This window comes from Neopsephotus bourkii, unplaced genomic scaffold, assembly GCF_033783945.1.
Source record: "Neopsephotus bourkii isolate Nb327-2 ecotype Australia unplaced genomic scaffold, CSIRO-AGI_Nbou_v1 NB_1767, whole genome shotgun sequence".
NCBI lineage: Eukaryota > Metazoa > Chordata > Aves > Psittaciformes > Psittacidae > Neopsephotus > Neopsephotus bourkii.
This window is the reverse complement of record NW_026902241.1, coordinates 12,436,806-12,460,798: the sequence shown is the minus strand read 5'-3', so window position 1 is coordinate 12,460,798 and position 23,993 is coordinate 12,436,806. Positions and strand designations below refer to the sequence as shown.

At 36.5% G+C, this 23,993-nt stretch overlaps 1 protein-coding gene across 5 annotated transcripts in view; it reads left to right on the top strand.

Annotated features, from left to right (window-relative positions):
* Positions 1 to 23,993, top strand: part of SIPA1L2 (signal induced proliferation associated 1 like 2) — a 146,796-nt gene that overhangs the window by 98,892 nt on the left and 23,911 nt on the right. For 4 of the 5 annotated variants that reach the window (XM_061378819.1, XM_061378817.1, XM_061378815.1 and 1 more), the window contains exons 11-16: positions 11,058 to 11,315; positions 14,749 to 14,832; positions 16,322 to 16,425; positions 16,832 to 16,935; positions 19,717 to 20,105; positions 22,573 to 22,797. In XM_061378819.1, coding sequence (XP_061234803.1) covers positions 11,058 to 11,315; positions 14,749 to 14,832; positions 16,322 to 16,425; positions 16,832 to 16,935; positions 19,717 to 20,105; positions 22,573 to 22,797 — 1,164 coding nt within the window. The remainder of the gene's footprint in view (positions 1 to 11,057; positions 11,316 to 14,748; positions 14,833 to 16,321; positions 16,426 to 16,831; positions 16,936 to 19,716; positions 20,106 to 22,572; positions 22,798 to 23,993) is intronic. The other variant, XM_061378816.1, reaches the window with a different exon arrangement.

Genomic DNA, 23,993 nt, shown 5'->3' with positions numbered 1-23,993 from the left:
CCATCACCCTATTGGGTATTTATGCACATTGATAAGATCCCTCCTGAGCCTTTTCTTTCCCAGGCTGAATAATTCCAGCTCTCTCAGCCTCTCCTGGTGTTTCAGATGCTCTGATCCCTTAATCATCTTTGTAGCCCTTTGCTGGACTTACTCAAGTGTATTCACATCTCTCTTGTATACTGTAGCGTCAGGTTTACCCAGGAAATTGCAGGCAGTAGTTTTGGATGTAGAACAGAAGTATCTGGAGAACTATAATCCATTTCACCTTCATTTGATAGGAAATGCCACTGTCCTTGAAGAATCTGTGCATGGCTATATAGGATACACTGAATTCTCCGGGTGATTTCCAACACATATCTGTGAGAAACAGTTAAAATAGGTGTGCCAGCTCATCAGGAGAGAACTTTTTTACTGTCAAGTAGCTCTAATAGTTATCAAATAACACTCAAAATATATAGATATTCCTTTCAAAGGTGGGGGTGTGTCAATGCTTGATCTACACACTGAACATGTATAGAGGAAAGATGGTTCAAAAGCAGGAGAAAGCTTTGCATGTATGCTCCAGTAATTATTGCTTCTATTCACAGTTGGTTTTAGAGATTTTCTTTGAAGAAACGATACTTCAGTCTGTCTGGCATTTGTAGAGCAGTAGGTTTGGATGTTGAAACCTTGAAGCTTGAAGGTTTGCCCCATCCAGTTCAGACACAAAGTGTTTTTTCCACAGTGAATAGATATGAAAATACATTCATCTTTGTTTTGACAAGAATCAGTTGCATCAAAAATTGACATACGTTTACAAGAATATGATTTTAGGGAAAAAAAAAGGGAAAAAAACAACAAACCTAAAACATTCATAGAATCATAGAATGATTAGGGTTGGAAATGACTTCTAGTTCATTGGTTGGAAAGATCATCTAGTTCCATCTCACCCTGGCCATGGGCAGGGACACCTCACACTAGACCATGTTGCCCAGGGTCCTGTCCAACCTGGCCTTGAACATTGCCAAGAATGGAGTATTTACCACTTCTTGAAAAATCCCCATGTATCATTTTCTTAATGCCCATCTTTCATGTACTGAGATGTTCAGCAGATTTCCACTGCTTGAAAGACTTCTGCTTAGCTCTGTCTGCTAGATTTTAGGAACACAAAGCAACAGGGGCTTTCTTTTTAGGTTGCTTATTAGCACCGGTTCCTTGCTGGGCTCAGGTTCAGAAGTGAGTTTACATGTATTGGACATGAGTGCCATGGAATGTCTTGGGAATTATACTCTTCAAATGAAAATGAGTTTCAAGTGTGCAGGGGTGTTTCCAAAGTAGCCCCAGTCCCTTGGAAAAATATCTGCTGAAGTGGAGATCTTTAATCAAGTTCTTCACTTTATTTTTTACTCTGTCAGCTCAGCCACAAATCATCCTTAGTCCATCAGCCTTTTATATTTTAAAAGAAAACCAAAAGTTATAAACATGCATACACTGAGAATATTAGCAATGAACCAATGACTTTTTCTGTGTGTGTGTGAACTGTCTTGTATTAATTTATTTCAGCATGAAAATAAATTACTTGAATTTATTATTACAAAGGAGTGTTAGAGTGATTAGGAAATTACTGGGGAATTTTTTCTCAAGAAATGCATTCCATTACTTAATGTAGATCCTTCTACCTATAGTCTTGATAGCAGTATATGCAAAAGCAATCATGGAATAAGGCCTTTCATTTACTATCCTCTAAAATTAATGAACCGGAGACAAAGCTCCTGCTGTTTTCAGTTTGCTCCAGCAATTAAATAATCATGCACAAATTGAGAAATCATAATTATTTGCATGGCACCAGACTGATATTTAGATAGAAAGAAGAAATTGCTATTTAAAACATAAATTATTCAAATTACAAAGCAGTATTAGAAAACACATGGTGGTCATTGTATTCAGATCCAAATCAGTATCCTTGTGTCGTATTTGTTTCTATGCTATATCTTTCCCTTCAGAACTGTTGATTTGTTCTGTTTATTGTATTACTTAATACCGCAGTGCAGCAGCTAGAATTATACACATTTTAACAGGAGAGTAATAGTATTCATTCTCATTTGCCACTGCTGGTGTCAAAGTAATGCTTAAGGGCACTATATCCTTAGTCAAATCCAGTCGAGGAATTCAGGTACTTCTAAATCTATTTTAAACAGCAGATTTTGCTACAATCTTATTACATTGAAACTTGTATTTCTGTTGTAGTTCAACTACCATTATATATAAAACTAAACTTTTTAAGAAACAGTTCCTTAGAAAGTTAATCAAGCACACAAAACTTTAGGCAAAATTTCCAGGGATGGGTGAGAGACAAGAAGCTCAAGATCTATCGCAGTGGTAATTTCTACCTGTTGGTCTGAGCAAGTAACATACTTCTTTACTGCTGTCGTAGGCAATTTTGAAAATAGAAATATTTTAGCGGCTATGACTGAAACTGCCTGTGGGCTGTTACCAAGTACTACTGCATGTCTTTTGAAGTTGTTTTATTCTCTTAAACTTTGCAAACTCTCTTACAAAGAAAATGGGGATAATGACTTTCTGTGTTTTCCAATCATGATGCTTGTTCCTCTTAAATGATTGTGATCTTGTAAGACAGGTGTGTTTGTAGGGCGTTTTTAAAGTTACAGATAACCAGCAGAGTAGAGAGTGCTTAGAAATTTTTTTGTAGGAAGGGTTTATTTTGTGGAGGAGTTCAAATCTTCTCCCCAGAGTGTTTGCCACAAGCTAGTGGGATAGTTCATAGGGCCCTTCAGATTATTAATTTTATTCATTTTTTTAATTAAGCTGTCTGAGCTAGAAAGAAGTCAGGTCTCAAACTGCTGGCAGGATGCTGCCAGGTGAGCAACACTCGAGGCGGGTTAAAGCAGAAAAACCTGAAACTGAACTTTTGGTTGTTAAGTAGAATTTGGATGTGCCAAAGGTTTTAATTACCCCCCCTGCTAGTAACTAAGAAGGCTACAAATGTATGAAAATTCTAGATTATTATGGTTTTTAGATATAGAATCATAGAAAAGTTAGGGTTGGAAAGGACCTTAAGATCATCAAGTTCCAACTCCCCTTGCCATGGGCAAGGACACCTCACACTAAACCATGCCACCCAAGGCTCTGTCCAACCTGGCCTTGAACACCGCCAGGGATGGGGCATTCACAGCCTCCCTGGGCAACCCATTCCAGTGCCTCAGCACCCTTACAGTAAAGAATTTCTTCCTTATATCCAGTCTAAACTTCCCCTGTTTAAGTTTTAACCCATTACCCCTTGTCCTGTCACTACAGTCCCTAATGAACAGTCTCTCCCCAGCACCCTATAGCCTCCCTTCAGATACTGGAAGGCTGCTGTGAGGTCTCCACACAGCCTTCTCTTCTCCAGGCTGAACAGACCCAACTTTCTCAGCCTGTCTTCATACGGGAGGTGCTCCAGTCCCTTGATCATCCTCTTGGCCCTCCTCTGGACTCATTCCAACAGTTCCATGTACTTTTTATGTTGAGGACACCAGAACTACACACAATACTCCAGGTGAGGTCTCGAGAGCAGAGTACAGGGGCAGGATCTCCTCCTTTGACCTGCTGGTCACGCTCCTTTTGATGCAGCCCTGGACATGGTTGGTTTCTGTGCACACACTGAAGCCGGCTCATGTTCATTTTCTCATCAACCAACACCCCCAAGTCCTTCTCTGCAGGGCTGCTCTGAATCTCTTCTCTGCCCAACCTGTAGCTGTGCCTGGGATTGCTCCGACCCAGGTGTAGGACCTTGCACTTGTCATGGTTAAACTTCATGAGGTTGGCATCAGCCCACCTCACAAGCATGTCAAGGTCCCTCTGGATGGCATTCCTTCCCTGCAGCGTATCAACCGAACCACACAGCTTAGTGTCATCGGCAAACTTGCTGAGAGCGCACTCAATCCCACTGTCCATGTCACCAACAAAGATGTTGAACAAGACCGGTCCCAACACCAATCCCTGAGGGGTACATACAATAATCAAAAGAAATAGCATTAAGAAAATACAATTATATTAATTGGAAAAGGTAACTTGGAAAAGGTAATTTTCTATATCCAACAAAAAATTAAATGGTACAAAATGCTTATCTTTCTTTACTGTCATAATTACTGTGCTACTTATAACATCATTACTTCAGGGAAGGAGACATGCAGTATGATTTAACCTGATGGTGATCCTTGGTAAAACTGAACTCTGTCAGAACTCTGGTTAGAAGCAGATTTCAAATTAGGCTGTTATAAGTGCAAGTCTTAACAGAAGGTCGGTGTCACAGTAAGACTCTTTGGCTCCCCCTCTCACCATGAAGTCTTTGCCAATCCTCCTGCCCTTGAAAGGGTGGCAGCACCAGCAAACAGCAGTTCTTAGGCATAATGTATGGGCTGCCCTCTTTCCCATCTTTAATATGTTATGAACTGTGTGCTTTGCCTTTTCATGAAATAACCAAAACATCATGGTTTTCTTCTGAGGAAAAGACATTTTTGTTGTTAAAAAAAAAAAAAGGCTTCTCTCTCTTTTTATAAATTCTTTTGAGCTTCTTCCCAATATAGTATTCAAAGAAAAGGATGTATAAACTTGGCCTTTGCTAGTAGATATAGTTTGCATTTTAATGTCTTCCTTAAATTCATTGTATTTAAGAGAGTCAGGCTTTCATAAGTGCAGTGTTACTGTAGTGTTACTACATGTTACTATGCAGTGTTACTATGATCCTTGGAAAGCTGAAATTTTCTTGCATGAGCATCTTTTTCTATTTTGATTTGCACTGAAACAAAGGAAAACCTAGGCAATATATGTGACATAGGGTCTCCATCCAGAAATAGTCTAACAGAACTATAAGCTAAAAAGGTACAAAGTTGAAAATAATTCTCTGATGCTTATTGCATAGCTCATCCAAGTAAGAAGTCTTTTGAGTTTTTCATACATTTAATTATGAATGAACTGATTGCAAGAGTTAGTTATAATTGCTAAATTTTATTATGTGTATAGTTGTCACAGTCAAGCAGAAAGTAACAAAAATGCCAGGCAAAGCTCCAGTTGTCTCTATGGAGACAATTATTTAACATGATTGAAAAAAAATCAAGAGAAGCACATGTTTTGGCCATTTTGAAGCTTAGCATATTGCCTGCTCAGTTCTGGGTCAGCAGTTTTTCATTGTAAATACCTTGGGGTATATATACCTACTATTATATAAAACCTTTTTTGGATCCATTTTGATTATGTTGGGCTTGGAATGTGCAACATCTCTGCAGAAATTGCAAGTGATTTGATCTTCACCTCACTGAGAACTTTTGGGGTTCATGGTATCATATTCAGGTTGGAAAGGGGATTATCTAGTTCAACCTCTTGCTCAAAATTGATTCAGATATGAGGCCAAACCAGGTTATTCAGGGCTTTACCCAGTCAGGGATTAAAAACTCCAGGGGTAGACACTGCACAACCTCTCTCTCTGAGAAACATTTTACTTGGGTGTCTTTGAGAGGAAACGTTTCTGTTTTCCTGTATTTCCTCATGTGTGGTCTTATTCTTAATTCTCTCTCCGGTGTCTTAAATAAAACTTCAAAATCAGGGTTCATTCCAAAGTCAGAACTTTCAGAGCTGAAAGACTTAGATCTCCATTTGGTTTTGTTCCCCCTGCTTCAGTTGTCCTCTCTGTTACTCCTCATTTCCATTTCTGAAGTTGGAGAATGATTTAACTTTTACATCCCTGTCATTGGTTTTACAGTTCTTAAAATTTAATGGTGAATTTTGAAGGCTCCTTAATGTCACAGAAATCTTTCTTATTTATCTTTTTCCCAGTAATTCTTCTTTCTTGCCAATAGCTTCTCAAGCCTATATTCCTCACAACTGTTGTCTTTTAATGTAGCTGTTCTCTTCTCTGGGATTTGGAAATGGGACTTGCTCTGCTTTTGCCATACTGATCATACAAGTAAGCCGAGCACCTTCATTGGTTTGGGGTTTTTCTCCTCTGTTATTTCCTGACTAGCTCCTTTCATCCAGCATCCTGTCTGTATTTCTGTAGTCTTTTTTGTACAACAGTGCAGGTGTAGAAGCTCTTAGGAGGCCTCTAAATTGTCAGCTCAGCAGTACAAAGGTTCTGTTTAAAACTGGATAACAACGAAGACCAGAAGGACAATGAGTGTATCTTCATAACAGGATTGTCAGCTTCAACTCGTCAGCTCTATGAAGGGACTGTTGGAGTTCTCACTTACTTACCTTAACCTGGAGTGACAGTGGGCAACAGCCTTATCTGAGGTTGCCATAAGCAACTGCATAGATCTGTTGTGCTATTAAATTATTGTAAAGTAAAACTGATTTACCGTTTTTCAAATGGCGTCTCCTTTGATGCAGTATGACTACTGTCAATAGATTTCCTAGAACTTGGAATTTTTGTCTTGACTTCTTTAGCAAAGTTGTCTTAGACCATTTGAATTTTATCTAATGTCTTCGACTGAAGTTAATATAGGGAGTCAGTGGAGTGAGTGGATTACCTTCAAGAAACACATCAGAGTGTCAAGGAAGGGAAAATATATGTATGTCTTACTTAACTACTCAGTGAGTCTAAGCAAAACTAAGCTACTAAATACTTTTAAGTTCCCTACAATTATGTGATTACTAATCTATGTTTTATTACGTGGATGTAATAGATTGCATTATGAGTCCTCAGTCTCCCTGTGACACTTTGTGGGAACTGCTGTAGGGTAAAAACAATTAAGCACTGTAATATAAGTGATTACTTTCAAATGCAAAGTTTGAGTTTTAAAAAATGCAATTCCTTATTTTACTGTTAGATAAAGACTCCTTATTGAGCAAGAATAAGTGTTTTAAATAGAAATGTTGATAGTAAGAGATTATTTTTCAGTGTAACTCAGCTGGTGTACACCAATGATTACTCTTTTATCCCTGAGTCCCCCTTAGAGGTTCAGAGCTGTGATGCATTGAACTAAAGTTTAATTGTAACCAGTTATTTTAGTTTCATTATTACCCTAACAAAATGCACGTAATCTGTAGATAGTTAGGACCAAATACAAAAGTCATACCCAGCAGCGGATAGTAGTAGGATATAACAGAGAAGGTGGCTTTTGTGTAGTAATTGAGGTGGCAAACTGCTAGCGTTATAACTAGCATCCTTGCCTAAGGTAGGCTGTTCACAGAGCCTTTTAATGGAATATTTGGTTAATATTGAAAGGTTTGGTTAACATAGCTTGGAAAGTTTAATGGTCTGCTTGATAGTTGGCTCAGAACATGCATAATGCTCCTTGCGGTAACATTTGAATACTGCAGACTTTTATAGGGGACTCTTAAATTTAATATGCAGTCATGACCTGCTGTATCATAAAGTCATGCTGTGTGTAATTGCAGAGTAGGTTTTATGAACCAAAGTTTTAATAGGATAATACGGCTCTTGAATCAGAGTGATTAGTCTGTGCTTTATGTTGAAGGTTTGATTAAATTAATACTAAACTATAGCGAAGGACAGGAAGTGCTATCATTTCTAATGAGTGGTTAAGGCTCAGTCACTTGCTTGGCAAATAGCATGAGTCTGTTTTTCAAAACGTAATACTAGATGTAATTGGGAAAGATGTTTGATATCCTATACTTATTTAACATAAATTTAAATATCTTTTTCACACCATAAAATATAGATTTGTCTTTACATATTCTTTTAAAGTGAATTAAAAAAAAATCAAAATTAAAAAGTGAATTAAAAGCTATCATTCAATACCAGCGCCAATGTGTATTCTTCATCTAGTGGAATAAGTAACAGTATTGTAATTAGAAGGTAGTTAATGGTCAAGTTAAATACTTACTAGTAAATTGCATTTAATTTTGTGACTTTTTAATGCAAGATAACTTGCAGTTTGATCCATGGCAGGGGGTAGGGATCCATATTGGATTGCAGGCATGAAGTGGTTGATTCTTTGTTTCTGATACAGGAGGTAGCTACAATTATAACTGTACATATCTCAATATACTGCAGTATTTGTTCTTTAGACACTGTTTGTGAAGTAATGAAGCATAAATTTTCATGTAAACATTGAACTGATCGCTTTAAATGTCCCAAAGGAAGCTATATAAAGTATGTCCATTTTAACTGTGAATTTTTTGGGGGCCAGTTGCAACAGTCATGTCAAGGCTCTGTTTTGAATTTAAAGTGACATTGTTAGATTTTTATAGTGATTTGAAACAGGGTTGGTTTTAAGCCTTTTTTTACAGGAACAGTGTCCTGAATATTTTTTTTTCATTTCTCAGAGGAATGCATTTTCATAATGCAAACAGGCATAACATTTTACAAAATTTTAAGTTCTTATTCTTTGTGGGAAGGATTGTTGTTTGCTATTTTTATATCATGCTTTAGTTATTCAGTTAGCAAGCTGAGTCTAAATAGTAGTAACCATCCATTTTGCCTTCAAAACCCATGCCTATTTTTACAGCACCCCACAGTATTTGAAGGTATCTAATAGGGGTTACAATGACAATTACACACTATAGTTTTCTCAATTACCAAGACAAACTATGAAATCAGTATCTTAATACTAAAAGTTGGGGAGGGAGTGGTTTGTTTCTAATACATAAGGTCTATCGGAATGAAAAAGGGAGTGAAACGATACCAGGAAATCTGCAGGATGATTGAATTTGGAGCCTACATAATTGTTCAACTTCCTAGTCAAGTAATGACAGACTATGTCTGCATGGCCACATGAAAAATTATGAAGTGCACTAAACAAATATAAACCTTGCTATATCATCTGTCATCCTTTATTCTGTTTGGTTTGTATATAAAGCTTTATGAATGCCTTTAATTGAATAGTCAATCTTAGGTTAGGTTTTCCTTTAAGAACCCCATGCATTCACATAACATGGACCAGTTCTGGAAATTAATCAACGTTGCATTGCTAGACGCTTTTGTCTCATACATCTTGGTCTTACTTGTTACAAGCAGTGAACAGGGAGGGAACTGTATGAAGAGAATGATCTAGGGATATATGCAGTTAAGTATTCCATTGGAGAAATGTGTTCTATGTATGGTTCAACAGCAGAAATAGTTGCACAATTCTGTGCAATTTGCTTAACTCAGCCTTTGCCTCATGTTGGTGATTCTAGGAGCCCAACATGGATTTTGTGCTCTTCAGAAGTGTGAACTAATTTTAGAAATAAATACATGGGCTGAAGTAGTTTGAAGTGGTGGTCTGAGTAGCCCTGGCATTTTCATTTCCTTGTCTGATGGAGGGGACTGCTGGGGCTGTGTTCTCTCCGTAGGGAAGCTAAAACCAGAAAATCATTATTGTGGTGCTTCCAGCGTATCCAGCTATGCTTTGTCAGCAGAGTTTATGCAGGTCAGATTTTAGTGGTTTGTTTAATACTGTTATTTCTGATCAAAGAATAATCTTGGGGAAAAAAAAAAAACAGGAATTCTGTGTTGTGTTTTGGAGCATTCTAGTGACCCCTCTTCAGCTTGTCTTCATCACAGTGTTTTTTACCTTGCATTGGCTACTAATCTCCACTCTCAGTGCTTTATCCTCTGTGGTTTATAGTTCTTGCTTTACTTTTTTTGTACGTTTGTGTGCCATCAGGGACTGAGAGTTAATGCTACAGGATAAACAATTTACCTATTCAGTACCACAAAATTCATCAGCCTGAAGCATTTGGCTTAATCAGACTGGGCATATACAGAGTACCTAGAGTGTAACTGCTGCAGTTGCACACATCTGTTCTTCAAGAACTTTGAATAACATAGTTAGCATTTTTATAATTTATTTTGTTTCTAATTTGCTAGCCAGAACACCGACAGTGAAAATGTTCTTTTTGTGGTTTTGCTCAGAAACTTTGGTGCACAGTAATTTGATGTATGAGATTCTATGCAGTTTATTTGAACTATTTGTAATAAATCATTTGTGCCAAAACCTTTTCAGAGTGAGGACTGTACACACTTTATATTCACTCTCTTACACTTTCTCTAGGTGATTTTAATTTATTTGAAAATAGTGAATGCTGAGTTTTCAACAAAAGCAAATCTCAGTCAAGACTCAGCTCAATGGATAGAGCAGAACTGTAATTGAGACAGAGAAGCAAATTTTCAGTATTTCTTACTTAAATGTAATGCATCACATTAGAATTATTCAAGGTGTTTTCTTTATAGATGCTAATTTAGGACGCACTACCTAGCAAAAAATAATAAAGACAGTATGTGAGAATGTATCTGCAGTGATGACCACTGCTGGCTTAACGTGGGTGTGAAGCTTCTATTAACTAATTTCTGAAACAGTAACCTTTAATTCAAGTCCAGCCTGAGCCTACCACAGATATCCGACAGACAAACTGATTGTTTGGGTAACTCAGTCACTACTTTTCCCTGAATTTATACTCTCTGGGAATACTGTTAGTATTTAACTGTACTGTAAGCTTGAAGCAGAGGTTGCAAGTTATATTATGAGCTGTCTCTTAACTTCCACTTCCCCATTTCTCTTCCAGGCATAGACAACCTCAGGAAGAGACACATTAGAAAGTATACTTTGAAAATATATAGAAAAATATTCAGATGTCACTTAATCCTTTGCATTGCCATGTATATGCTCTGTCATTTGGTGGGGACAAAATGGGATTGCAAAGGAAAGTTCTCAATCCCACTAAGAAACATTTAATTTGATGCAAAGCAACAAATGTATTTATGAAATCTAAACAAACGAAGCTGTTCTAGAAGAACTTGCTGTTTTCTGACTTCTGAATACTTTGTTTCTGCTATTTTTTATTACATACAATTCAAGCTGCAGAGTGATTTATAAAAATGTGGTATTTTCTCCTTTTTGAAGAGCAAGGAGAGAGTTCAAAGACCTTTGAGCACATGACATCAAATCCTTTATTTTGAAATGCTTCCTGCCCATTTGGCATGGTAGTTTTGAAGCATTTGAAAGGTTGTACAATGGTATATGAACACCTTTGACCACCTGAAAGAAAAATATGCATATACTTCTGTCTGTAGGATGCAAGATTTCTTTTTCTGGTCCCTCCAGTGAGACTGATTGGAGTTTTCATTTGTCCCACAGGGGTTGTTCAGAACTCTGTCGTATACCCATGGTGGAATACAAACTTGACAGTGAAGGCACCCCATGTGAGTATAAAACCCCTTTCAGAAGGAATACCACTTGGCATCGGGTGCCGACTCCCGCTGGGCAGCCTCTCTCTCGTGCCTCTCCAATCCTAGGAACATCTGACAGACTGCAGTGCCAGCAGCTTCTCCAGCAGGCTCAGACAGCCATTCCTCGCAGCACTTCCTTTGATAGAAAACTGCCAGATGGTGCAAGGTAATATACTCTCTGTTTAATGCCTGTCATTTTCCTAATGTTCCTTACTTTAGATATCTTTCCTTTCTAGAACTTTAGTATACTTATGTTTAAACCTTATTTTGTTGAGCTTTTACAGTAATTTTAATTCTGAGGTAATATTGAAGAGCATTCACTGGGCCCAGTTCGTCTACTTGAAACAAGTGACTTTAGTTGTTTGTGATGGTAGTTGACTGTACTGAGAATCCTACTGCTGAGGACATCTGACCTTTCGCTTTAGACCCAGATCAATGAAGTGGGAAACTGCCTTGTTATTTTTTGATCTAAATAGTGTCCTGTCCCCCATCTTTTGGGAGCCTATTTAAACAAATAATGAGTGTAAATAAAATTAACTTATTCCTTTAAAAAATTATTCTTTAATCTCTTTACCAAGCTATTGGCATAGTTTCAAAGGGTTCTGTAACTCATTACCAGTCCTTATGCTTTGCTTGGCTTTTAATTAAACAAAGCAGAGCTTGTGATTTGAATATGTAACACCTCCTTAGATGATGGGATGGTATCCTTAAATGTTAGCTCTGTTCTAATTAAATGATGATTCTTCATAAGATAAAAAATTATTTTTAAAGTTAAAAATTTGTAAATACATTTGACCTTTGAATTATTTAGATTATTTAGGAAAACCATATGTCTTGAGCAGAACTCTCTGTCCATTATTGTGTGCAATTATTTTTGCTTATGCCCTTTTTCCGTAGGGTGATGTAGTCCTAATTTCCAAGGAAAAAATACTCCATGTTGAAAATACCTAATTGATATGAAAATCTAAAGTAGTAATCTTAAATAGCTTTAAGAAAATATGGATGAATTCATAAAATACCACTATTGTTGCACTATTTTATTCAGTAGCAAGGAATTAGTGTCTCTTTACACTATTTGAAATATACACAGGTGATAGTAGTACATGCTTGAAAATACGCATATATATATCATGGTCTGGGGAATGCAGAGTCCCAGTTATGACCATTTGATCATTTGTATTCTCCTCCTCCTCCTCTACCCCCCTCCTTCTCACCTCCTGAAAAAAGGAGAGTGCGTTTCTGTAAGCATATATTTGCCATTATAGGACTTAAGTTTTTCCTAATGTCATATTACTGAAATTTTCAGCAACATCTGGGATAAGGCTGGCTTTCCAACGTAATACTCATTTCAAAAAAACTTCACAAACATAAACTGCATTTCTCACAATGCTCAGCAGAGTATGTGGAAAAAACTGCTAAGATAGAGGTTATCTCTTGCCATGAAGAAATTCCTGTATCGCTTAAACAAAACAAGTGTAATGCAGGAATGCTATTCTGGGGAAGATGTGATACAGAGTATAAATAATGAAAAGAGAGGAAAATTATGAACATATGGGTCTTGAAATGTGAAAAGAAAGGTACCTAATTGTGAAGGTCTTTCTACATGGGAAAAAGCATAGTTGATGGCTTGGCAGAGAGATTGGCTTAAAAAAGAGGTTGAGGGTAAGGTTGATCAGTACTTAATAAGTAGTCTTGCAAGGATAAAAGTGTGTACTGAAAGTAGGAAAATGATGAAGAGATTTTTAGAGGGTCAGAGACCCAATAAATTTAGACAAATTGAAGGATGCAGGCAGGGAGAAGTAGGTTGGTAAAAAAGGGAAGGTATAGCAACTGATCTGAAAATGAGCTCAGTGAAGTCAGTGATAAAATGGTCGGTTTTAGAAATAAAAAGAGAAAGAAACAACAAGAATGTGGGCTAGATATAATAAAAGACTTAAGCAGCAAGTTAAACTACTGTGACGTGTAACAGTTAGGTGCCTGCTCCCTGGAGTGAAATTAAGAACTGGAAGCAGAATACCTATGCGGCTAGTACATCTCCTGAGGAGCATTAAGTGCTTTGAGAAGGCAATCCAAACGTTTTTGTGTTGATCCAGGAGTTTCCTCTAATTAGTCCCTAAGAAATACAATGGTATCCTTGAGCTCTACTCCAGTTTTTACAAAATGCCTAATTCGGTGACAGCTACTCATAGCAAGCGCCTAAGAGTGAAGCTTCAGTCAGATTTGCTCTTCTTCCCCAAGAAGTCTTGGTGTACTTCAGAAGTCTTGATGTACTTCAGTCCTTGTGGCACGATTGTAGACGAGTGCATTTTTTCACATGGAGCCTGGAATCCATTTCTGAGAGTAGGCAGTTGCAACTCTTCTTTAAAGGAGCTGTGAGAGGCATTCAGTGACTGGATTTCTGTGGTTCTCCTTTTGTAGCCACAATTTGTTTAGCAGGCTAATGTCTAGACACTTGTCTAGCAAATGAGAGGCTTAGGATGTAGACATTCTTCAGACTGAGATAGTACGAAGCAATGCCCCAGATATGAAGACAATGTCCTAAACATCATTATGGAGGCAGGAAATACATAGTTTCATAAGTTACTCATTCTTTAATGGTGGTTCATTTAAGCTGTGCAGGAATTTCATAGGACTTTGGCATAAGAAGCAAAAAAAAATCAACTGAATTCAACTTTAGCCTATAGACTATTTCTCTTGTTTGAGAAAGGCTCAGTCCTGACAATACTTATTAGAGAGGGACATGCTGAAAGATTAGGCACTACGCTGTCTACTTACTGTGCATGTATTTGGCTGTTAGCCAAACTAATATCTTTACTAATATCTTTAAAATTTTCAATCTGAACAGTAAAGCTGGTTAATGAATGTCCTGTCCTTGGGAAAGTGTTGTACATAAATCCAGGGTTACCTCTTTTCACCTCTTCTCTGAGTACATACATTGAGTCCTACATACAGCCTACATACATATATTGCTGAGAAGATGTTTATTGTAGATTGATACAGACGTGAAGTACAGGAAGGTAACATGAGGCTCAAAAGGTTAAGTATTAAGTACAAAATAATACTGTTCATGCAGATGTTTCCTTACTGCTCTTTTATGTCAAAGAATGACAAAATAAACAAGTACTGGTATTACCCCTTCTAAATGACTAAGTTTGAATACATGCAAAGCAACTAACAGTCATTTCTGGTCCATCATGGTAGCTTCCCACTTGTAACTTAGAAACCCTATCTGGCTGCTTTGACTCCTGATTATTTTCACTTGTTCAGAAGTAAAGCTAGATGTAAGGAAAATAGGATTTGGCATTTAGTCTTTCTCTTTTTGTGCCTTTTTAATATATATTTTGATTTTGTGCCTATTTTAATATATTCAGTTGGCAATGTTTTATTAGTGATGAAATTAATAATATACTTTAAAAATACTTAAGTTTTATGAAACTAAGATAAAACTAAATCCACAAAATAATTATAGTTACATGTTCATACACATCTACATTGTTTGTAAATGTGAACGTATTTCATAAAATAAACACAGTCCAGTTAAAATCTGAAACCTCACGAATATCTCAGTGCACTGTTAATGACTCTGGTCAACATTACAGAAGTTCTCCAAGCAACCAGTCCTCCTCCAGTGACCCAGGACCCAGTGGGAGCAGCCAGTGGAGACAGCAAGTGGGATATGATGGGTATTGGTGATTTTTCTTATTTTTTTTTAAATCTTGCTATAGTTCTCATGCATCTTCTTTGAGAAGCAAAATGTATGTGGATGTTTTATTTCTTAGATATGTTTGCAAACTCAGTATATTTTAAGATGTATGGGTTTACTGATCTTTAATATAACCATTTTAAAGTCATACTGCTTTAACTCTTTAGGACCAAATTTTTATTTTCCAATTCAGGTAAATAACAAGCAGTTCTGAGGTTTGTTTTCCCAGGAACAGGCCATAAGTTGATGAGTAACTCAGATAACTCAGAACTAGAATAAAATAATAATATCTCCTCCATTTACTTCAGTGGAAGGATGTTTGATTAAAAAATTATGGTCTTCAAGGGTTTTATTTCCTACTGTGCTTTTTCCACTGGTATCCATTCTCTTGCATCTTTCCTCAGAGAAGTAGCAGTCTTTCAGAGGTCTCTTCTCCCTAAAAGGGTGTTGCAGTATATAGATAGTTCATTTACATCCCTATTAAACCCTTGGTTCTGAAACTGGAGAAGTTAGCAATCTGTGTAAAATATTATCCCCATATACTGTCCATGTTGTAAGAATATTATGAGAAACATCTGTTCTAAATTACTTTAAATTTATCACTTTGTTGTATAAATATAGCTGGTGAAAACACTCCTGTTATAAAATGCTGAGCTATGGCAGTATCTACATAGCAAAACATAAAAGCATTCCAGACTTGCCATGTGGCTTTCAGAAGCTACTTTTCAGAAAAAATGTGAATATTGAAAACATCAGCTTGACTCCTTGTCTGTAAGCTTAATATTGCTTTGGCATGATTGTTTGTGGATAAGATACAGCAGATAGCATGATATAGCAGATATGCATGCAATATCTTGGAGACTCATCGAGGAATTTCAGAATACGCACTGAAATCTCTGGTAGTTAAATAGATGCTAATAATTCAAATAAAACTATAGCAATTTTTTTGACAGTAAACACATGATAATGCATTCTGTGTCATTTTGCCAGCACAGTTATTTCTGAAAGCAACCTTGGTTTTAGTGTGTGGCTTTGTGAAATAATGCTAACTTTTGCAGTACAATACAAACCAATGGATCTGGTAGTAGCTTATGTGTTCCAAGTGTGAAAACAAGCAAAACTGAAGAATTACTTTGTGTGGGGCTTACTTCATAAAGCAGTATACACTATCATATTTCTCCGTTGCAAAAACCTTTGGATGTATAGCCCCAAGAATTCATTTCTTCTTGAAGTTCAGTGTCATTTTGTGCTGTTCACACTTTAAATACAGCAGTGCACTGTTGAAAAAATTGCATGTAAATATTCCCATGCCATCTTTGGAAATGTTACTGTACTTGCTTGGTGTGGGGGGGTGCTGATTGTTTAAACAAATTGTAAAATATTTGCTTTGAAAAGTGTTGTTGTTCAACATGTGACTAGTTTTCCAGGGATAAAAAACAAACAGCCTAATTCTCTGCTTACCTTAAAAGGTGCCAGTCCCCTTTGCTCCATGAACATCACCAAGGTTCAGGCTCCCTGGAGTGTGAAGGAGGCAGAGAACGAGAGGAAACTTTGGAAGGAACTAGACATTCTGGTAATACATAACCACAGTATCTTAAAAATAAATGTTCTTTACAGTGCAGTGCCTATTGAAGTGCAGTCACCTTCTGAGGTTTGATTTGCAAAAAGCATGTAATACAGCAGTGAAAGCAGGGTTGGTTACAGACAGTCTAAAAGAATAAGGTATGGGATATTTTGACACTTGGAACAAACTCCTCCTGAACTTCAGAAAGCCTCGTGAATGACAGAAAAGAAGGTTGAACATCATTTGATAATCACTGAAAAACTAAATCTTAGGAAATTCTGCAAAGATAACACATCTCTGATTCCAAAGAGTGTACAGGTTTGAAACCTGATGCTAAGCCATGTACCCTTTTTCTTTGTGCAAGTATACTCATCTGTTTAACATTCAGAAATTAAAACATAATTATTTATGGCAGAATCCAAGTGGCACGCACCATCAACCAAAGTCCTGAGCTCCTACAAAGACCGGGCTTTACAGAAAGAAGGCAGTGGCAAGGAGTCACCAAACAAGCTTTCACATGTAAGTCTCTTACTTGAAAGTCATTTAAATCTCTTAAAAAAAAAAACAAAAACAAAAACAAAAAACCAACCCAAAAACAAAAAAGCCCCACCCTGGACCTAAATAAATAAATCTTAAAAATACATTTCAGTAATTTATGAAGAAAACTGTATTTTGGGAGGGAAAGAGTGTGCTCACCTAAGTGTGGGGTGAATTGAGTATGCTTAATCTGTCTTTATAAACTAAGAACTCCAATGGGGCTTGGTTTGGGCACTAGTATAGTCTACACTCAGTTCTGTATTTTCAGCTTCATTTATACTGGCTTACTTAATCTGTAAAGTATTTCATATCCTTTAAAAACCACTAAACGACTCTTCAAGATACCACTTGTCATGTAGTGTGAAATACCTACGTAGTGTAATTATCAATAACCACTATAAAAAATTAGGTTTTATGTTGGGAATGCTGGACAGATTTCTCATCTACCTAGGTTAGTGCTTTCATTAATGGCAAAATCCTCATTACGTGGTGATAGAAAGTACTCTAATGATATATACAGTCTGGTTTTTGTGGGTTTATTGCATGGAAAAACCTGCTCAATGCAGTAGGAATCTATCTACACTATTTGAAGACTTATATTGGTAAGAATATGTGGCCAGTTTCTTATCTTATGTATGTTGATACCTTATGAGAATCTAGCTTGATACCTCTCAAAGAAATTATCAGAAACATGCTGTAGAATGATGTATACGAAGACAAAAATACCCCCATTTACCTTAAGTAAAACTTGACAGCTAGACTCAGTAATGTAACAATCAGTGTTAAACAGAGCACTGATATCAAAGTTAAGTGATGAGCTTGCTTAACTTCAGTCAGAGCTTTATACTAGCGGCAGCTCTACTGCTTTTAGGATGGTGGAGATCTGAACAGAAAATTTCATAATGGGCTCATGTTTCTGTTTGCCTGCATGTGCATATATGTAGTGCAGGTGCAAAAGAGCTGTATTGTGTAAAGTAAAAACCAGCATTATTACAAAGATAATACAAATAAAATGAGGCTATTTTGTTGTCAGATGCAGTAAAACAAAAAAAAAAAAGATCACCTTGTAAAGTACCTTGTAATGTTCTCTTGTGCATCCACTTTCTGTTCAACTCAGTTTGCCATAATACTCTGGCAGCCAGTGAAGTTCACAAGGGCTACAACAAACGTACAAGAACTCTGTAAAATATTTAACCCTTAGAAAAAGTCTATGCTGTCAATGTCAATATTAACTAATATTTCTATCAGTATATTGTCAATATCAATATTAACTAATATTTTTCTATATTAATTTGGGGGAAGAAGGATAGGGGTGTATTTCACTGGCTGTCTTCAAGCTTTCTCTGTTCTCCTGGGATAAATACCATATTCCTGTTGCATTTTGGGGTTGGATGTTTTTTGATTGTTGGTTTTGGTTTTGGGGGGAGAGAGAGGGGCACAAGGAAATGAATAAATTAATCTAAGCTGTGGTCCCAGAGAACTTTGAGCAGCTCACAATTTCTCTTGTCACTAGCTGTCATCCAGTTTCTCTGCTGCTTACAGGATCAGGAAGGTGCTTAAGCATATACATTCAGCAACATACAGGAAATTTTTGGGAAGGTTCATATGTAAAATATGTCTTCTGAGGCTAATTTTATGCCTTTGATCCCCCTTTCCCCATTTTTTTCCCCTTTGGTTCCATTTTACACTTACAGTAAGAAGTGACGTGTTTTCTCCAGACACCTTTCTCAAAGTCTCTCCTCAAAAACACTGCTCATTGTATTTTTATAAATTGTTCCATTATTTGTAAGGTAACAGCCATCTTGTAAAGGTTAGAATGAATGCAAATAACACCCCCTTTTTTTGGAAAATAATTTTCACAGATTTTGAGGCCTGCTAATTTCCATATGGAATAGAAGTATCATTTCTGGAAAGGCTGCCTTGGCTTACTGCTTTAATGTGTGAGCAGCAGCTATGTTTATATTCATTTGTTATGAGGGGGATCTCATAAAAACGTTTGTCAGCCTTCCCATTTATATTCTACCTAATAGAAGTCCATCTGCCCTTTTCCTGGCTGCTCTGTCATATAGATAAATTAATCCAACTACCTAAAATGTCTTTAAAAAACAAAACAAGCACACACACACACACACAAATCTCAAAGCTGCCCAACTTTATTGACACAAATGCCTGACATAATTATTCCATTTCAACAGCCATGCTAAGATCAGGGCCCTGTGAGTTAAGTTACTTTTATCTGGTACACATAAATCACAATTGGTTTCAATTTAGCTATCCACACATCCAATTGGATTTGATCCAATAAGCTGCATATTTCACCCACACTGAGAAAAAGCCAGCAATAATTCAGTCTTTTGTGTTTCTCAGATTTTCAATAGAACTTGTTTAAACAAATAATTACCAGTGCTTCTAGCTTTAACAAATACTTACTTTAACTGTTCAGAAATGCAGTTTTATGGATGTTAAGCAGGTCTTATAATCAGAAAATTCAAGTGTGATCATAAGATTTGCCATAGAAGATGGAACGAGAGCTTTTTACTTGCGGTGACATCAACCTTTAATGTATCTATCCAGCTGTGCAATTCATTTCATAGAAACTGGTGGTATAATTAGCTCTTTTCATACTTTGCAGTTATATTATAGCATACTGTAAAAAATATGAAAGGGTATTTGAATGGCACAAATTGAGTAATTTATATAAAATAAATATTTTACTATTTAACTTGAGAAGGGTCTTTTTTTGTTTGTTTTCTTGTTGTTAAGATTGGAGACAAAAGCTGTTCAAGCCACTCCAGCAGCAATACCCTATCCAGTAATACATCCAGTAACAGTGATGAAAAACACTTCGGTTCTGGAGATCTGATGGATCCTGAGCTGCTTGGATTAACATATATAAAGGGGGCTTCTACTGACAGTGGAATCGATACAGCTCCCTGCATGCCTGCTCCTCTTCTGGCTCCTTTGCACCTTGCTGGCAGCAGGTCTGGAGTACATTGTCGTAGTGAGCAGTGGACCGAGTCTTCTGAAACTGCTGGGCCAGATGATGATCCAGCTAAAATCTATGCTGTTCATAGCTATGCCTCTGCTATTTCTGCCAGTCATACAGCTGAAGGCAGTATGGGAGACCTGAGTGAGATCTCCTCTCATTCCAGGTATGTGTTTCTTATAAATTAGGGTTTGTGGAATATAGAAAAGAACTCTTTTCCATTGTTGTTATTTTGTTTAGCTGTCTTTGAAAGTGAGCTTCACTGATTTTGATTTTTTGATTGTATTTAAATGCCTATTTGAGCAATTTTCATGCAATTTTTCATGGGTGCTTAAAAAGCGAACCTACCCCTACTCCCAGATCTGATGGAAACTTATATGTGACCTTGTGCATATTGCTTAGGTTTTCAAAGTTTGGAACATCCCTGAGTAAAAATGAAAGTTTGCACCTATTATTTCAAATACCTTTTTGTTTTGGTGCAGTGTAACAAATTACTTGGGAGTTAATGCTGAGAGAAATAAAAAAAACCTGCAATGAACAATTTTTACAAATAGTAATATACAATTCTTACACATAATGAAACTGCATTACATAACATCCTCCCTAATCGGTGTTATTGTGATGTGTGCTTCACAGTTTTGTTTGTTGAACTGAATTTCTGACTAAATTTCAGCTATTCTTTTTGTTACCAATGGAATGTCCATATGGTACATCTGTTGTAAAGCAAACTTTGAAAGTACACTTTCACAGCTGGTTGCCTTTATCTACCGATTCCCATTTTATGGTGACTTTGAAGTTGAACCTCTGGTCTAGGTGTTAAGGTTTCTATTCTGTAAAGGATGGAAGAAAATTCTTTGTATTTATTTCCTTCTGATTTTCTGGTTTTCGATGTCAATCAGCACAGGAAAATAACCAAATAATAACTTCTATCCTTATTTCTTTGTATGCTTGACTTAAGTGAATTAGTCTTGTATACTTATGCTGACTTCTAGATAGTTTTTCAGAAGTTATAGAAAATAGTACAGACTATTGTGAAAACTAGATAAATGCTTTCACATTAAGTTTTTACTACCCCTATGATAATGCAAAAGCTCCAGATTTACTCTGCTTTGCATGTGTGTTGAGATTTAATTTTATATATTGTACTTTTAAAGTGCCTTTATATATTTTGTATATTATACTTCTGAAGTGCCAGAAATTAGCTCTGTTTTTCTAGGACTTCATCATAATGAGCTGAAATAGATTTCTAACAGCTAGAATGTGTATTCTCAGCGTATATGTGGCAGCTGTCACATTTAAAGTGCCAGGAGCCATTAAGTAATCTGCTTCTCTCTTCTATGGAAGCAACTTTTTGTGGAATAATGAACAATAATTAAAAAAAAAATCTTAGACTTTAACTGACTTTACCTAGGCATTTCCAAAGTAGTAATTACTGTTGAGATGAAGGCTCACATTGGGATTGCCCAATTCCACTTTGGCGATAGCTGTGTTTTTAAATGGTCCCCTTCTAATTTGTGAGCCAAATACTTTTACTATAGAAAAATATAAGACTTATGTGACCCGACTTTTTTATTTAAACTTGGATTACGTATCCTTCAAATTACATTGGAGTAAATAATTTTTCAGTTGAGTTTAAACCTGGTATCACCTATACAGCATCCACAGGCATCCACTATTAAAAATTGTGCTTCAGTGTTTGCTTTGTCTTTAAATTTCAGTTTTTCATAACTGAATTATGTTCTTGCACCACATCATTACATAATTTATTTGCATGTTTGCAACGATAGCAAGCAAAAATGCTTATAACATCACTTGCATTATCTTCTTCCCCGCAAACCTCATAATCTCATTTCTACTTTTTGAGAAGAGAGAAAATAAAGTTGGTTTCAGATTAAATGTGCATTCTGACTGTGACCAAAATTATTAATCCATTACTTTACTCATTCAATTCTCTTCCACAATAGGCATTTTAATTTGATCTAATGACATCTATGCATGTGCATTGCTTGTACCTGACACTGCATGGACAGCAAAATACCAATGTCTGATACACTTTCAGCAGCACTTTCTAGTCCTCTGTGAATTAGTTCGGTGCTTTTGGGATTAAATTAAAAAATAGCACTGTGTTTTGTGTTTGTAAATCAACAAGGGAAGCAGAGGCTGCTTCAGGTTCCAGCCTCTGATATTAGGCTGGGCTCTTGGTTTCTGAATGTTTTGCGTACTTCACCTCCAAGATGAAAAGAAGAAATCAGTTCTTCAAGGAAGTGTTTGATTTACTTAATTCTAAATAATTTTGAGAGTCTTCAGTAAAAGCTTTCATTAGTGTCTTCTAATGAAATAGAAGAGACTGTTCATAATAGAAGAGGCTATTAAAATTATCCAGAGGACTGTTTTGGTTGAACTGAAATTTACTTCTGTTAATATTAAATTCTTTACTGAATGAAAGGCAAGGTTTGATGGGGCTTTCAGCAACCTGGTCTAGTGGAAGTTATCTGTAGAAAATTACTGTACCAATATCGCTACCTTGATTTTAACCTTGAAAAAAACTTCAGAAGTATTGCTGCAAAGCATTTCTAATTTACTGTACAGCAGATTTCATTTTTGCTTTTGTCTGTTTTTCTTTATTTTTTCAGTGGCTCCCATCATTCAGGAAGCCCATCAACACATTGCTCTAAAAAGAGCGGCTCCCTAGACACCTCTAAAGTCTATATAGTGTCGCAGAGTAGTAGCCAACAGATTTCTGGGTCAGTTTCAAAACCTTATCACAGACAAGGAGCAGTGAGTAAATATGTCATTGGATGGAAAAAATCAGAAGGAAGTCCTACACCTGAAGAATCTGAAGTTCCTGAGTGCCATGAGTAAGAACTGTTTAATTTTATTGGGGGAAGAAGGGCAATGAAAATAAATTTTAAAATAGGATAGAAATAAAAAATTACAAATTCTTCACTTTTAAATGTTGGGGTGGGGGGGTGTCTGTACCTTTATGTATCAAAGGTACATTAAAAACAAACAAACAAAAGACAATAACTGCCCAGGACGCTATCTTCTCTGTTCTATCCAGCTGCACCATTTTCCCATCTGTCAAATTAAGCAAGCTGACAGAAGTTGCTGAAAGTGTGTATGGCTGTGTCAGACATCCTGAATTTCCATTTTGAATCTCTAGGAGACAATTGCGAATTTACAATTTTATTAATGTCTTAAAGACCTTTTCTACAAATCTTCATGAACTTCAGTTAAAAAAAATTTGCTTCCAAATGTTTGTGTATTAAACCTTGCTACCTTGTTGCCAATTACATTGACTAATACATTACAGGTGAGAGAGGTTACCATAAACGTATCAGTCATCTATGGTAGGTAATTTTTTCTAATAGTGCCAGTTGGGGATGTTTCAGTGGTTCTTTGGTATCTTTTTCTGACTTTGTTTTTCATGAACAGATACCAACTGCTAGTTAGGACCCCACAAGAAAAAGATTAAGTGTGGCTATATCTGACTCTCTTCATGAGACAGCAAAATATGGAGGCTTCAATAAAACTGCACATATTTGTAGCATGTGTCATTTAGACAAAAATACTCAGAGCAGGTCTAACAAACAGGTAAATGTGCAACTTCACACAGGTAATAGCTCATGAGATACGTGTACATCTTAGGTGGAAGAAAAAGACTTGCACTTGAAGGAAAAGAAGCAGTATTTTAAATACAGATAGAGATGGTGCTTTCGCAGTGCTGCAGCAGTAATGTTTGAATCTGCTGTTTAAAACTAACCTTTAAATTTTTGTTAGCTTCAAATTCTTCTTCTCAGATAACCTCCTTGCTTTCTTTTTGTGCTTAAGCCGTGCAGTTCTATCAGTAAATCAGTCAGCCCTGTATATCTCCATAAATTGGCATGCAGTATCTGATTTTCAAATGTTTAATATGGGATTACTCTTTGTTTAATGGGAGTGGGTATTTGCATCTGATATCTTATATTGCATATATATGCATATTTATGGCAAGGTTCACATTTAAAAATATACATTAGAATGTGCTATGAAATATGATCCTAAAGTTAAGCTC